The sequence below is a fragment of the Castanea sativa genome, chromosome 11 (assembly GCF_040712315.1).
Source record: "Castanea sativa cultivar Marrone di Chiusa Pesio chromosome 11, ASM4071231v1".
In the NCBI taxonomy this organism is placed as follows: Eukaryota; Viridiplantae; Streptophyta; class Magnoliopsida; order Fagales; family Fagaceae; genus Castanea; species Castanea sativa.
The window spans coordinates 65,392,422-65,406,570 of NC_134023.1; the positions used below are offsets into that span (position 1 = coordinate 65,392,422).

General features: G+C 34.5%; 1 protein-coding gene across 11 annotated transcripts; it reads right to left on the reverse strand.

Moving 5' to 3' along the window:
- Positions 1-1,076: 1,076 nt before the first annotated feature.
- LOC142615072 (putative disease resistance protein RGA1) lies at positions 1,077-12,560 on the reverse strand. Of its 11 annotated transcripts, none has more exons than XM_075787752.1 (10): positions 8,798-12,560; positions 7,827-7,951; positions 6,168-6,301; positions 5,857-5,961; positions 5,344-5,572; positions 4,108-4,201; positions 3,785-3,896; positions 2,916-2,969; positions 1,693-1,797; positions 1,077-1,549 (listed from the first exon to the last, which is right to left on the reverse strand). In XM_075787752.1, the coding sequence occupies exon 1, from the start codon at positions 12,353-12,355 to the stop codon at positions 8,912-8,914; it is 3,444 nt and encodes a 1,147-aa protein (XP_075643867.1). In that variant the 5' UTR covers positions 12,356-12,560; the 3' UTR covers positions 1,077-1,549; positions 1,693-1,797; positions 2,916-2,969; positions 3,785-3,896; positions 4,108-4,201; positions 5,344-5,572; positions 5,857-5,961; positions 6,168-6,301; positions 7,827-7,951; positions 8,798-8,911. The 11 variants fall into 11 exon arrangements, with proteins under 11 accessions (XP_075643867.1, XP_075643866.1, XP_075643872.1 ...); XM_075787751.1 differs by having other exon boundaries at positions 1,077-1,606; XM_075787757.1 differs by lacking the exon at positions 1,693-1,797 and adding an exon at positions 2,423-2,558.
- Positions 12,561-14,149: the final 1,589 nt, after the last annotated feature.

Here is a 14,149-nt window from a genome sequence, read left to right on the forward strand (position 1 = left end):
TTTTTAAATGTGTGAATAGTGTTGTGAGACCCATTTTTAATAAAAAATTGGTTGAAAAGTGAAGTTGTGGGTCCCGTGAACAGTACATGAGACCCACAAATGTGACAAAAAGGAAAGAAAAGTCAATAAATCACAGTTACTGTTCATGAACAGTACTGTTGTCCCCCCTTGACGCGTGCAGCAGCAGCAGCAAAAGAAAAAAGAAAAAAGAAAAAAAGAAAGGAAACATGAAAACGCAGCTTTGCAAAACGCAACGTGCATCCAAACGGGCAATTAGTCTCTCCGGCCCCCAGCTCTAATAAATTTGCCCTTGTTTGACTATTGGGCTCCTATATTTGTGGGCTTGCTAACATGGGCTTAGGCCCAATCCATTTTACAATCCTTTTCTCATCCCATCCCACCACACCTTTATTTTGAGCTTATTTTCTGAATTTCAAAAACAAACTTTGGCTATGCTGCTAAATGGTGGAATGTAATTAGTAGACAGGACATGACTACAAAATCAAATATTTGAATCTGCAAACATTTAATAAAGTATCTCTCTAAAAAATTCAATTGCATTGAAAGTCAAGTTACAAAATTTGGCATCTATACACACCTAATTTTCCTTATCATTAATTCAAGTATTAAGATGTGCCTATAGAGAATGATTCACCAAAATTCTTCATCATCTACAGTATTAGCAGCTACAAAGAACATGCAATTGCAAAAGCCAACAGATATAAGAAAACATAATTGCATGTTCAATTCATTATGAAAATGACTAAAATCAGAGGTGGGTGACACTTTCAAAAAGAAAAAGATTGGCACCATAAATCATTGTCATCTTAAATACCCTTTATCTCCGGTGCATAGATTCCAAACTAAATTTTGAAGTTCCAATCCTGTCTTAATATTATACTTTATGTTGAGATAGCAGAAGCCTTGATTTTTTTTTTTTTTTTGGTTATGAGTGAAGCAAAAAAAAAAAAAAAGTGGGTTTATTTGAAATAAAAGTAGAAAAATAGGAGAAACAATCACATAGAGAACACACAGATTTACGTGGTTCAGCCTTAGGCCTACATCCACGGGCAGCGTCGGAGAAAGTTTCACTAAAAAAAAAAAAAAGATTACAAAAGTGACACAAAAACGCTCACAAAACCCAAGCCCCAAGTACACCCAAACAACTCTCTCACCACAACCAGCAAACAAGAATTTTCAAATTCTCTAAACCCGGTTTGCAAAAGACCAAAGTTGTGCATTTTAAAGAACTAAGCATGACTAGCTATATATACAAGTGCAAAGCCTATTTATTTGTTGCCATTGATATCTACTTATCCTATTAATAAGCAATCACCAAATTTGAGTCAAATTTGGTTTGGTGTTGAACGTGTATAAATGGAACTAAGTCAACCCCATGTAAAACTTTCTCTTTGGTAATCCAAATTTCTTGTAAAGCAGGGAATTGCAAGAACCTGATAAAATATGAAATTCCTCTGGGCCAGTAATAATGAAGTCAGAGCAACTGGTTGCATCATCTTCTCCAACATGTGATGTCTGCATGCCTGGACTGCTGGACATAAAAGTAGTCATGAGATAGGGTGCGTATTATATCACAACAGTCATCCTAAATGAAACCAAAAGTAGACAGTTATTACTATAGAAAAATAAATAAATAAATTAGACAGTTATTTAATCAATATCTACCCCTACATTTTACTGCCACTCTATTGCACAAAAGCGCAAGCCCTAGTCAAATGGTTGATGCATCAACTTCACATTTTTAAGAGATGATATTGGTTTCATTTGTCCTGTAACCTGTGAAAAGTGGGTCACCTGGCTTAGTTAGGACAAAAGTCCACATTATAATCTATGCTTACAGTTTCTTGATCAATGACAAATGAAATTGTTTGTTTGAACAAATCCATATTGTATATGTTGCCATCTTGACGTAACAAGTGTACAACTAAAAACCTATTCAAGTAAGGTCAAGAGATGAAATGAATTATGAAACAAGAAAATGGACTGAAATGTACCATTGGTAAATTTTCTATGTTACATTTAATTATATGATGTATGCAAGTTTTAAGGTTTTCTCATTACATGTGTAAAGACATTTTTGCTTTTATGGGATTGGGAATATAATGTTTCAATCACCCAAGAGACATTAAACCAAATGAATTGAAGTTGACATAAACAATTCAAATGATATGTTCTTAACAAAAATTTAGAAAACCATATGAGCAAGAACAACAATAATGTAAAACAATGTACATGACTTCTACACAAAGCTTGCATTCCCTAACATTTGTGAGTGCATGGATTGATTTAACATGTTTTCAATCCTAGAATTTTAAGAAAGCAACCAAAGTAATATTCCGTAGTATCTATGATGAACAATTATTGATGCAAGAGTTCAGGTAGAAAACTAGGAATTTCATACATTAGAATTGCGAATGGGCCTCACTTCACCATAAAACCAAATTTCTGCGTTGAAAAGTATTCATGATACGAAGCTGTTAAATGGAATGAAACTGCAGGGGATTTGTATTCACATCCAAGGTCACCAAGAAAATGAACTCCGCTACCAGCAAAAGTTGACATAATCAGAAAATTAATACGAAGATCTTTCAGGTCTAATTAGCATTTGGACATTGAAAATAAGTTTTCTCTTTGGGGCCCAAATTGTTAGAAAAATGATAATTTTTTCCTCCATTCAATTGCCACTGTTACATTGGACTCAATTTGAAAGATCGTTGACAACTCATGAAATACTATGCTTGAGAACAGAAGATTCTCAATTCATATGTTATTTCAAATATTTCATGTAGTAAATTGTCCATCGCTTGATTATAACTTTATAATATGATAATTAACTCCAAGAATGTTAGGCTACTTCAAAGATTAAAATTTGAATGCCTATCTAAGAAACATACCTTTATCATGGAAGTCTTATGAGTTATCTGATATGGAAAGTCACATTTTTTGCCCTGCAGCAAGAGCTAGTCAGTCCAATATGAATCATGAAATTGGTAATCACTAATTCTTTTTAGTTAAAAAGGTCTAATAAGTATCTTGAATTCATTTAATATTTTCTTTGCAACACAAATAATTTGAAAAAAGATCATAATTTCTCCATTCTATAGTTATTTATTTTTTAGCAATCAATCATAGAGTTTTTTAACAACTCGCGAATTTGTATGCTTCATAACAGAAGATGTTGGATTCATATAATATTTCAGAAATTTCATATAATTAAATTGTGCTTGGCTGGAATTATAATTGTATGGTATGCTAAGTACTAACGCCAAAATATGAAAAAGAAAGACCTATATGGTATGCTAAGTTTCTCCAAGGATGTGAGACAGCTTAAGAGAAGAAGGCATTAAATGCTTACAAAGAAAAACTTCTGAAGAAACAAACCATTATATCTTAGGAAAATCGTTATATTTTTTTTCCTGCTCCAACAACTAAGTCCAATGTAAATCATGAAATTGATAATCACTTAATTTTTTTAGTTACGTTTTTCTACCCACTCATACCGTTAGTGCACGAACTGATGGTGTTCTCACCAACTTAAGCAGAGGACTTATGAAGAAGAAAAGGCAACAAGCATTGGAACTTCCAATCCTGTTGTAATTGACAAATTCTGACCCACTAAAATATTTCTCTTGATAGTTCTTTTGTTATGTAAATTCTAAAGGATGGTTTTTGAGTACTGATATGTACAAAATAGTGGCAATTTGAAAAGAAATAGCATCCATAAAAATCATCAGTAATATCTTTACATGAGCATAAAGCTGACCTTCACAAGGAGTCATTGAAAAGTCACGATAAGTCTTCAGAAATTAAGCTACACCGAAACTAGGCAGCTCTCCAATTTCTAACACCAAGCTACGATCTTCATCCATTCCATCCTATCAAACATAAGTTTGTGAAAGAAATTATAAAAGAAAAGAGAGGAAACATTAATATTTCTACCAACTGGCAAAGAAAATTTCAAAACACATGAAGTTATCTATTCTACAAGTTAAGATTTATTGAGGATAGATATGAGATACATAACAATCGGCTATTTGGTAGTCTCTAAATATTTTTATTACTAGTGTGGTAAGAAGAAACACGCACTCTCAAACACGTCCGCCTAGTATTCAATGCTCCTGCGGCTAACTGGCTCCTGCTGCCCGCATATAGAATTAAATTTCTAATCAACTCATTCTACCTGAAATAAAAGGAAGAATGAATGTGAATATCTTCCAATGGCTGGAAAACAAAAACATGCCAACATGCCATGATCAACAGAAGACCATGTCACAAAGTTGGAGAGTAGCTAGTAAAGTGTCACAACATTGTTCTTACAAAATTGTTAGTATTCTTTGATATGGTGGCCTATGAATGGGAACTAAGGATCTTTTTGGATTCACATTATACCAAAACACACACAAAAACACACACACACACACACATGCACTAGTTGCACATGTATCATTTAGGTCAAGCATCCATGGCATATTCACATGACGATGATAGTAGCTATACTCTTTATAAAGACTATTATCTAACAATTATATGTCACTAATCATCAACAAGGTCTAGAATTCTGGAAGCCACAACTGATGGTCATTGGCAAGGCAAAAAAATGAATTCATTAAAGCAGTGCTCTAAACTATGCCTTCTTTTGGGAAAAAGAGAAGTGTCATAATATGACCAAACTCTAAAGGATGAATAAAATGAAATTAGTTGGGAAATTTTTATATGCTATTCTCATTTAAATAATGCAAAGAAACACAAATTTTGCATTAAAAAATAGATATCTACCCCCTATAAAGATAATGCGAAAATGGTTTATGGACTTTTAATCATATGGAGACAAAGGCAGGTTGGGAATTGGTTCAGTAGAGGCAGCTAAATGGTAAAAGGTAAGAAGACAGAACACTACCATAGAATATAAATTTTTTCACATGCAGCCAGGATACACGGCTATGAATTGCATTAAAAAAAAAATCCCTTGCAGTGGAAATTGAATCACAAAAATTGGCATCCATGTATAAAGCTTCCAAATTTTCTTCCTCATATTTTTTACTATTGAGGGGAGGAGGTGCCCATTGGGTTAGAGTTCATTGGCCAAATCTTCCTCATCATTAATTCAAGTACCAAGACATAATCCTAGTGGATTTACCCAAAAACACCAAAAGCAACCTGTGAAATACTCATGATCTACCTTACAGGGCCTTGAAACATGGAATTGCAAAAGCCAACAAAAACAAAATACAGGATTGCAAGTTCAATTCATCATGAAATGACAAAAATCAACAGTAGATGATTGCTGTTGGTGACATTCCCAGTCGGAAAAAGATTGCATACATCATTTTTTAATTTGATTTCCCTTTGTTGCTAGTGCATCCAAACTAACTTTAGAACTTTCCTCCCTGTCTTAGTGCTAAACTTTCTTTCTTTGGTAATCCACATTTCCTCTAAGTAAGGGATCGCAAGACCATTGATAGCTAAGGACAATTCCTGTGGGCCAGTAGTACAGAAGTCAAAGAACCTGTTGGCATCATCTATTCCAATGCGTGACCTAAAAGTTGCATCCCTGGATTGTAAAAGTAGTAATGATAAGTTGCATATTATGTCAAGAGCTTTGTTATATACAGACCAGTGTATATGGGGTGTGTATGCCACATCAACTAAAGTTATGGATTCAAAACACAATTTGACATAAATTGTCAAATCGTGTTTTGAACACACAATTTCCAAATGTTGTGTGTTCTATGTGTGAACTCCACAGTGTGCCACAATAATTTCCCTTTTGTCGAAGCATTCATCCTAAAAGAAGCCAAAAGTAGACATAATACTTTAATCAATATCCAATCTTACCGTTTTTCTCCACTCTACTGCACAAAAGCACAAGCCCTGCCCTGACTGTTGACGCAACAACTTCATAGTTTTAAGAGACAATATTGGTGGCTATTGTCATGTAAACTGTAAAAGGTGAGTTACCTGGTTTAGTCAGGATAAACTCTACACTATAATTAATACAATAATGGCTTAGGAAAAATTTCCTATCAATTTAAGCTTTTGGGACAACTAATAGTTTACCATGGCATCAAAATAGGTGTTCTTAAGTTTGAATCCTATTTCCACTCTACCTACCAATTAAAAGTAAAAAATTCCATGTGTAACTCTACCTTATTTCTTAAGATAGTTCTTGTGACTATGTAATTTCAAAGGGATGCTTTTTGAGTACTGCTATATCTGAAAGACTGAAACTATGTAGTAATCTGATTGCTCCCACCAAACCATCATCTTCATCCATTCCAGCCTATCAAAATTAAATTAAAAATAATATATAAAAAAGAAAAAAAGAAAAGAAAAGAGAGGAAAGTAACAATGTTTTTAGCATCTTACAATTAAATTTCCAACAAAAGAACTTTTTAGCCTAATCTATGTGGTAAAAGATAATTAGGATGAGAATTAGTAGCTACATATTTGTTTTTACCAGAATGGTTGGAAGACATAAACTACAGAAATCTTGTTTGTTTAAGAATTCAAAGCTCTGCCATACAGACTCCAATAACTATGAAACTCACCATACCTAAAACGAAAATGAGGAATGAAAAGAGAGAGAGTAGTATCTAACAATCACAGGGAACTTAGAAAGGAGAAGCATGAATATAAAGAAACAGGGGAGTTAACACCAAGCTGTGGCCTTTATCCATGCCAGGCTACCAAACATAAATTCAAGCACATAAATAAATTACCATATATGAGACTTAAATGATCTACCACTTAATTTTTCGGTTGTGGCTAGATAATTGCAATACCAACTTGCTTTGGATAAACAACAACACTTTTTTTGTTTTTATATTCCAAGCTAGCCTATATGAAGCACATAGAATAAAATGACCAAAAAAATCACTATGCTCTTAATTGAAGGAGAACGAGATGATTGAATTATAACAGAGATATATGGACCTATACAAACTTTGGAGCAGATCATATTTATGGTTTTTTTTTTTTAGCTGACAAGTTTTGGAGCAGATCATATTTCTGAAATGCATTTAATATTATTCCAGTATAACATAGATTTATTCCAACAGTTGTTGTTTAGGTGTAGATCATCCTACTAAATAATGATTATTTACCATAAATCTATTCCAACATCTCCAAGTGCAAAATTTTCATTAGTTTATTCAAAATCAACTCTGCAAACCCAGTCTTATCATTTACACAAAAGTACAGATGGCTAGAACAAAGAAACAAGTTCATCTAAAAAAAAAAAAGAACAAAGACAAGATAATCAGATGGCTAGGATTTACGCGTCTCCCACCCCCACCCCCCCACCACCCCCTTTTTCCCTCAAAGGGAAAAAGGAACACAAAATCAAAATAATTAACCAAGCTGTTCACTTGCTGCACTTGCCCAAAAGGTTCTCTATAGGCTCAAATATTTATCCCTAGTTTTGTTTCATGCTTTTTTCAATCTAAGATCAAATAAACTGGGAGATCATCAAAAAACACAAAGAGAACAAAGAAGAAAAGTTAAGAACGAAGCATTTGAATCACTACAAAAGATTAGGATTCATTAATCTACATTTATCTAGAAACATAGAAGATGAACCAAGTTCAGGCCCTATCAGCTATAGGACATGAACTTTTTTAAGTGGACCATCCCCTCTTCCCCATTAGTGACTTTGTGATATTTATTAAGCTTTTTTCTTTTATTTGTAAGAAAATTGATTAACTCAATATCACCATAGTGTTAAATGCCAAAAATCAGAGATCCCACTGGAACACTACTCCAAATTACACAATAACCTTTAATTAATGGTGACTTTAACCAAGTACCTGAGCTAAGTCAGTTTCCGAAATCCTCAAAGTCTCCAAGGAATAGATCCTTTGCCATATTTTCCACAAAAATCTTCAAATTCTTTAGATGATCCACACTCACTCGATGATTAATCCCATTAAATCTGTTGATAAACAAAAGGCATATTCATTTTAAGGCCATTCATGTAAATAGATTACAAAGGAGCAGGATCATGCAATGACAAAAAGGATAACAATATTTCAATAACAACGAAAAATAAAAAACATTAAATTCTGTTTCAGTGCATCACTATTGGCATCCTAGAAATGCAATGTGAATCTCGTAGAGCTTTAATTTTGAGGCAAAATTTCTTCACAACAAAACAGAGTATCACACTTTAACCTTTCTTAGCAAAACTCTTAGTATGGCCATTATATAACAATGGAATCCTTGGCTCCTCATTGCATGAATCAATATAACAAATCAGTTTTTGCAAAAGGCTTAAATTAAAACCCAATAAACTAAGAAAGAGAGTTGCATTCCAAAAAAGAAAAATGAAGAAAAAAAGAAGAAGAGAGCGAACAACTGTTAAGAGCAGTTGTTCATGGATGATATTGGGGTTGGCCAAATCTTTCTTGTTGAAAAAATAACCAACAGAAAAACTTTTAAACAATGTCCAACAGTTTGGTTTCTTTCAAATCAATCTTGGACTTTTCATTGTTAGAAAATGTGAAAAACCAAAAAGTTTCACTAAAGTGAACCCAATACAATTATATACCATGGTTGAACATATTTATTGTTCTAATATTTTGGAAATCCACAAAAAAAAAAGATAATTAAAAAATTCTTTATTTTTTGGAAATCAACAAAATATAAAGAATAGAATTCCCAAAAATTTACTATGTTTTCTCAGCAACCATACATAAATTATATAAGATTATTAAGAAATGAAAAAAAAAAAAAGTAAAAAGTGAAGAGCTACCAAGCTCAGCTATTGCAGAAGACATACCAGAGGTTATGTTGCAAGTGGCATGGTCGAGGCTAAGAGGGCTAGTGTTCATGAGGTAGCCCAAGAGGAATTGACTGAAAAATGGACTGGTTCACATTTTTTCAGCATATAAAATCACCGATTCCGAATTTTCAAAACAGGGACGTGAGCGATTTTGAACCAATCTTCCCCAATTCCCTTTTCACATCTTTCTGCTAAGTCAGGACAATGTGCAATTGATAGCTTTTGTAAAGACATGAGAGAAACCATCTCATCAGGAAGTGATTTGAGATTTGGACAATTGAAAATGCAAAGTTCTTCGAGGGACGTGAGATTACTAATCCCATCGGGAATTGATGTTAGGTTGGGGCTGTATGAAATTCGAAGGTATACAACTGAGGTGAGCTCTGGGAAAATCGTCAAATTGGGACAACCAGAAATCTCAAGCCTTCGCAGCGCAGTAACGTGTTGAAGTCCGGAAGGAATAGACTTCAAATTCGGAACGCTTCCGTAACGCAGAGAACTGAGGCATTTAAGATGCTGCCATTCGGTGCCATCATCACCCATGTCACTAATCGAATCAAACAGCTCACAATCAAGAATCTCCAAGCTCTCGAGTGAGGTGAGATGGGGCACGGCTAGAGATAGAGATTTCAGCTTAGGGCCTCCTTGTATATATAGGTGCTTGAGAGAACTCAGGTTTGACATCCAATCATCTGGAAGAGCCTCTGTATCCTTTATAGAACTTAAACTCAGAGACTTTAATTTGGAGAAAGGAGAGGACAGGAAAGAGGAGGAAGAAGGAAGCGAAGAAGTCATCGCTATTGTCGGTTGTAAAGCTTTCAAACTGACTTGACACAAATATAGACGTTCTTCAAGATACGGAAATGGAGGCAGGGAAGTTAGATTAGGGCAAAACTGAATATTTAAAACAGAAAGATGATGGAATGAAGGCAGTGACTGGTGATGCGGATGTTGTCGGTGATCTGTTGTTGATGTGCTCCTCCACCATCCCTTCAGATTAGGGCAATGGAAAATATAAATTGACTTCAGCGATGGGAAGAAGGATGAAGTAGGAACCTCCTCATTTATATCACCATCTGATATGTACTCCAAAACTTCCATATATTCAAGCGATAGACGTTCCAGAGAGTGGAGTTGAGACAATCGTGGAAGTTGTTGACATCTCTTACAACCAGCTATAGATAAATCAACAAGATTTGTGAGCAAAGAAAGCCAACTTGAAAATCTCACACCCCCATACCCTCTCACAGACAAAAATTTAAGGTTTTGGTGTGGTTGGAGGCCTTCTAATAACTTCTCATCACTATCATTGTCATCGTCAGAACAAAAATAAAGACGACTTGCATGCCATAATAATGTCAACCGTTCAAGATATTGTTTTGCCCTTAAATTGGCAGCACTGGGTTCTGAATAAACATCTTCCAAATATCTCAAATTTGAGATCTGTAGTTCTCCTTTCAGGGAGTTTAGCGAATTCAATTCGTCTAGCCCACTACTAATGGGTCCAGAGGAAGAAGCTTGGTTATCTCTCACAACAAATAATGATAATGTTTGAAGGCATGTCATTTGCCCTAATCCATTAGGCATATGACTCAAACGCCTACAATTGCTATTCTCAAGATGCCTGAGGCCATCCAAAAATCTAATGTCTCTAGGTAATTCTCTAAGATTTTGACAATCATTGACTTTTAGTGTTTGCAATTTCCAAAGTCTAGAAATAGCATTAGGGAGAGTTTCAATACCATGATTTTTAGAAAAATCAAGGTAAGTAAGATGTATTAACTTTTCAATAGAATCTGACACTCTCTCAATATGCACTCCACATAAACCCAATACACGCAATCTTCTACAACTCAAAATAAGTTCATTCAACTTTGATTCGTCTAGTCTCCCCTGTTCAAATGTTAGAAGACATGTACGTAACTTCTCTGCTCTAACTAGCAAACCTGAAGTTTCAATAAAAGATGAGTCAATATAAAATGGAAGTGACACATGAAAAGTTTTTTCATCAAAATTGTTTCCATGCAAAGAAATTATTGTGCACTCTGCCCCTGCAACTAATTGTGCAAGATCATGAATTAAATCATGCATCTTGTACTTTAATTTTCCAAATACAGTCACTTCTTCAAAGAAGGACCTCCAAAGCAAATCCTTGAAGTACTCATCTGCAACATCTTCTAATTCTTGGTTTTTGTTTGATGGTCGGATAAAACCTTGCGCTATCCATAGTTGTACGAGTGTCATCTTATCGATCTCATAATCTTTAGGAAACAAGGAACAAAAGGCAAAACAACTTTTTAAATGTGATGGAAGATGATCATAACTCAACTTTAGAATTGGAAAAATGTCATTTTCTTGTTGAGATGCAATTTCTAGTATATTATTCTTGACATATGACCATTTATGCTCTGTTTTTTCCAAGCGCAATACATTTCCTATAGACTTTATGGCAAGGGGTACCCCTTGACATTTGCGCACAATTTCCTTTCCAATTTCTTCTAGTCTAGGATTATTGGTCCCTTGCCCTCTTCTAAATGCTATTTGCTTTAATAACAACCAAGACTGTTCTTCATCGAGACCTTTAAGAATGTATATTGAAGCTGGGCATGTAATCTCTGCTACCAATCTCGCACGTGTAGTTATTACAATTTTACTTCCCTTAGCGCCACCCACTAAAAGATCTTTCAAATTATCCCATTTGTGAGGATTCTCATTCCACACATCATCCAAGACAAGTAAGTACTTCTTTTGATTAATTATTTTACGAAGCTGATCTTGTAATTTATCCATGCTATGGTCTACAGGTTCCATACCAGTAGCTGATATTATTTTTTGAATAATCATTTTTACATCAAAGACATTAGAGATACATATCCACATTTTTAGTTCAAAATGTTCTTTGATGTTCTTGTCATTGTATACAAATTGAGCAAGTGTGGTTTTCCCTAACCCGCCAATCCCCACTATAGAAATAATTGAAACATTCTCTTCATCATTAGGCTCCAATAACAGTTTTATGATGGCCTCTTTATCATCTTCTCTCCCAATAACTTTTTCATCAAGTACAAATGAGTGAGTCTCTTCCCTATCCATACTCACATGTGGCTCTGCATGGTATTCTTTCAAGTGAAACAGTTTCCTATCTTCCGCTATTGCATTTAGTTTCTGCTTCATCGCATTTATTTTACCACTCATCTCTTGACGAAAAACAAGTGGGTTTGAAGTTGAAAAGAAACCGCGTACCTTTTTTGCAATATTCTCACTCATCCCTCCTTGTCGTAAGGCTTCAGTGTTGGCTTCAGTGTAGAACTCACCCAACAAGTCATCTGCTTCATAAACTGCGTCCTTGAGCTTTTCGAGCCAGTCCTTGACTTGATGGCTATGAGTCTGCTGCTCTGCTGCATCCCGAAGTACAGCTTGAATAGTGGAAACGGTGTTCTTGATGTTTTCAAGCTCAGCTTCGACATTCCAAAGCGATGCGACCTCTTTGAAAGCCCAAGAGCCCAAATCTTCAATGATTTTTTGTGCAACGGCAAGGAGCATTCCTTCGGCCATTTCTTTGTAACGTGGAAAAGGAAATTAGAAGATCGAGACGATTGCTAGAGGATGGGCTTGAAGTGCTCTGGTGTCAGTGAAGGTAATAGTGCTGTGCAGAAGAATCAAGTTTTAAAGTGGAAGTGTTAACATTATTAGTTTTCCTTTATATTTTCTTGGAAGAATCGTTATCATGCATAGGAAAATAACAAGAAGCACCATGGTAGTGATTGGCCCACTGCAAATAAAAAACCGTGTGGTGTGGAACAAGGTGTTCCCCTTGCATTATTGAAGCTAAAGTCTAGGTCGTTGTTACGGTACAGTTGGCCAGCCAATAGACAAACAAATCAGCAATATACAATGAATCCAATGAAAGCCGTGTGGTACATGTCAAATTAAAGGTGGGTCCTCCACCAGAGCAAATGTCAAGTTCATCACGTGTGTGATATAGGAAGAAGATTTGACCGAATCTGGCTAAGATTTTGCTGAATTTGGTCTTAATCTTATTAGATCTGTCAACGTCTTGTTAGATTTAACTCTAGATTCTTGTTTCTCCAGAAAAGAAAAGGAAAAAAAAAATCTTTTAACTCTAATTATTATGCAAAGACAATGCTTGATATCTTTCTATACGGAGTCTGTACTTTATATTTTGTTTAAATGAAAATTTTTTATAGTTTAAAATTATGTATAATATATAAGTTTATAAATTATATAATAAATAATATATAATTGACATAAAATTTAATATATGTATTAAAAGTGTAAAGAAAATGTAATTTAAAATTTTAAAATATATATTAATGTTTATTTTATTGAATAAATTTGTAGATTTAAATTTCAATTAATTTTATAATTAAATTTTATTCTTTAAACAAATGCTTTATTTTTTTTCGGCATAATTTTTATTTCTACATCTTGTATCAGTAGTCTCCCTCTCTGTTTTTTTTTTTTTTTTTTTTTTTTTGGGAGAAACCTTGCACCAGTAGTCTAAATTTGAACAACTAATGAAATTGGCCTTAAGTGAGACTAACAACCTCGTGTAAAAACAGTGGACTTGCAAGAACATAACATGGATACAAATTTCATTGAGCGACTACAGAACATTCAACTCACGGAGGAAGAAGGCTGGCTAGGAGATTGGTAAAGGACTTAGCTCTCCCTACATGGGTCCAGGTGTGGGGACTGCCCTTTGACTTGACGAACGAAGAGGCTGGCTAGGAGATTGGTAAAGGACTGGGGCACGTAGTGGAGGTGGATAAAAAAACTTTCCTATCAGACCAAGCACGGTTCATCAAGATCCGAGTCGAGCTTCCATTGGAGAAATTGATTTGTCGAGGAGGATGGGTTGCGAATCCTAAAGGCAATCAAATACGTGTTGGTTTTAAGTATGAGCGCTTGGTGGGTTTGTGCTACCAATGTGGGAAATTCGGCCATGAGGTGAAAGAGTGTTCATCTCAAGGGTCCACTCAGTGCCGGCTCAAGGCCTAGGCCTAAGCCCCACAACCAAAAAAAAAAAAATCCCCCAAAAAAAAAAGCCCCATTTCTATTTGTGTGGGCACAAAATTTTATAAAAATATAACATTTTTTAAATAATTAGTACTTTTTTTTTAAATGATGTTAAAAATACCACAAATTTTACTATAGGTTTAAATTTAAATTTAACTAACATGTCACCAATCACATAAAAAATTAATTCAGACACATATAAATTAAGTTGTTGAATTTCATCAATTATAGTCATTATCATATTATATTGTGAACATTTTGCAGTATTTTTAGTATTTTTCTTTTTCATTTCTAACAAGGCTTCCAAAA

Bases quoted from the DNA above. Each gene is read 5' to 3' on its own strand.
- LOC142615072 (XM_075787762.1), bottom strand. From the start codon at position 12,355: ATGGCCGAAGGAATGCTCCTTGCCGTTGCACAAAAAATCATTGAAGAT.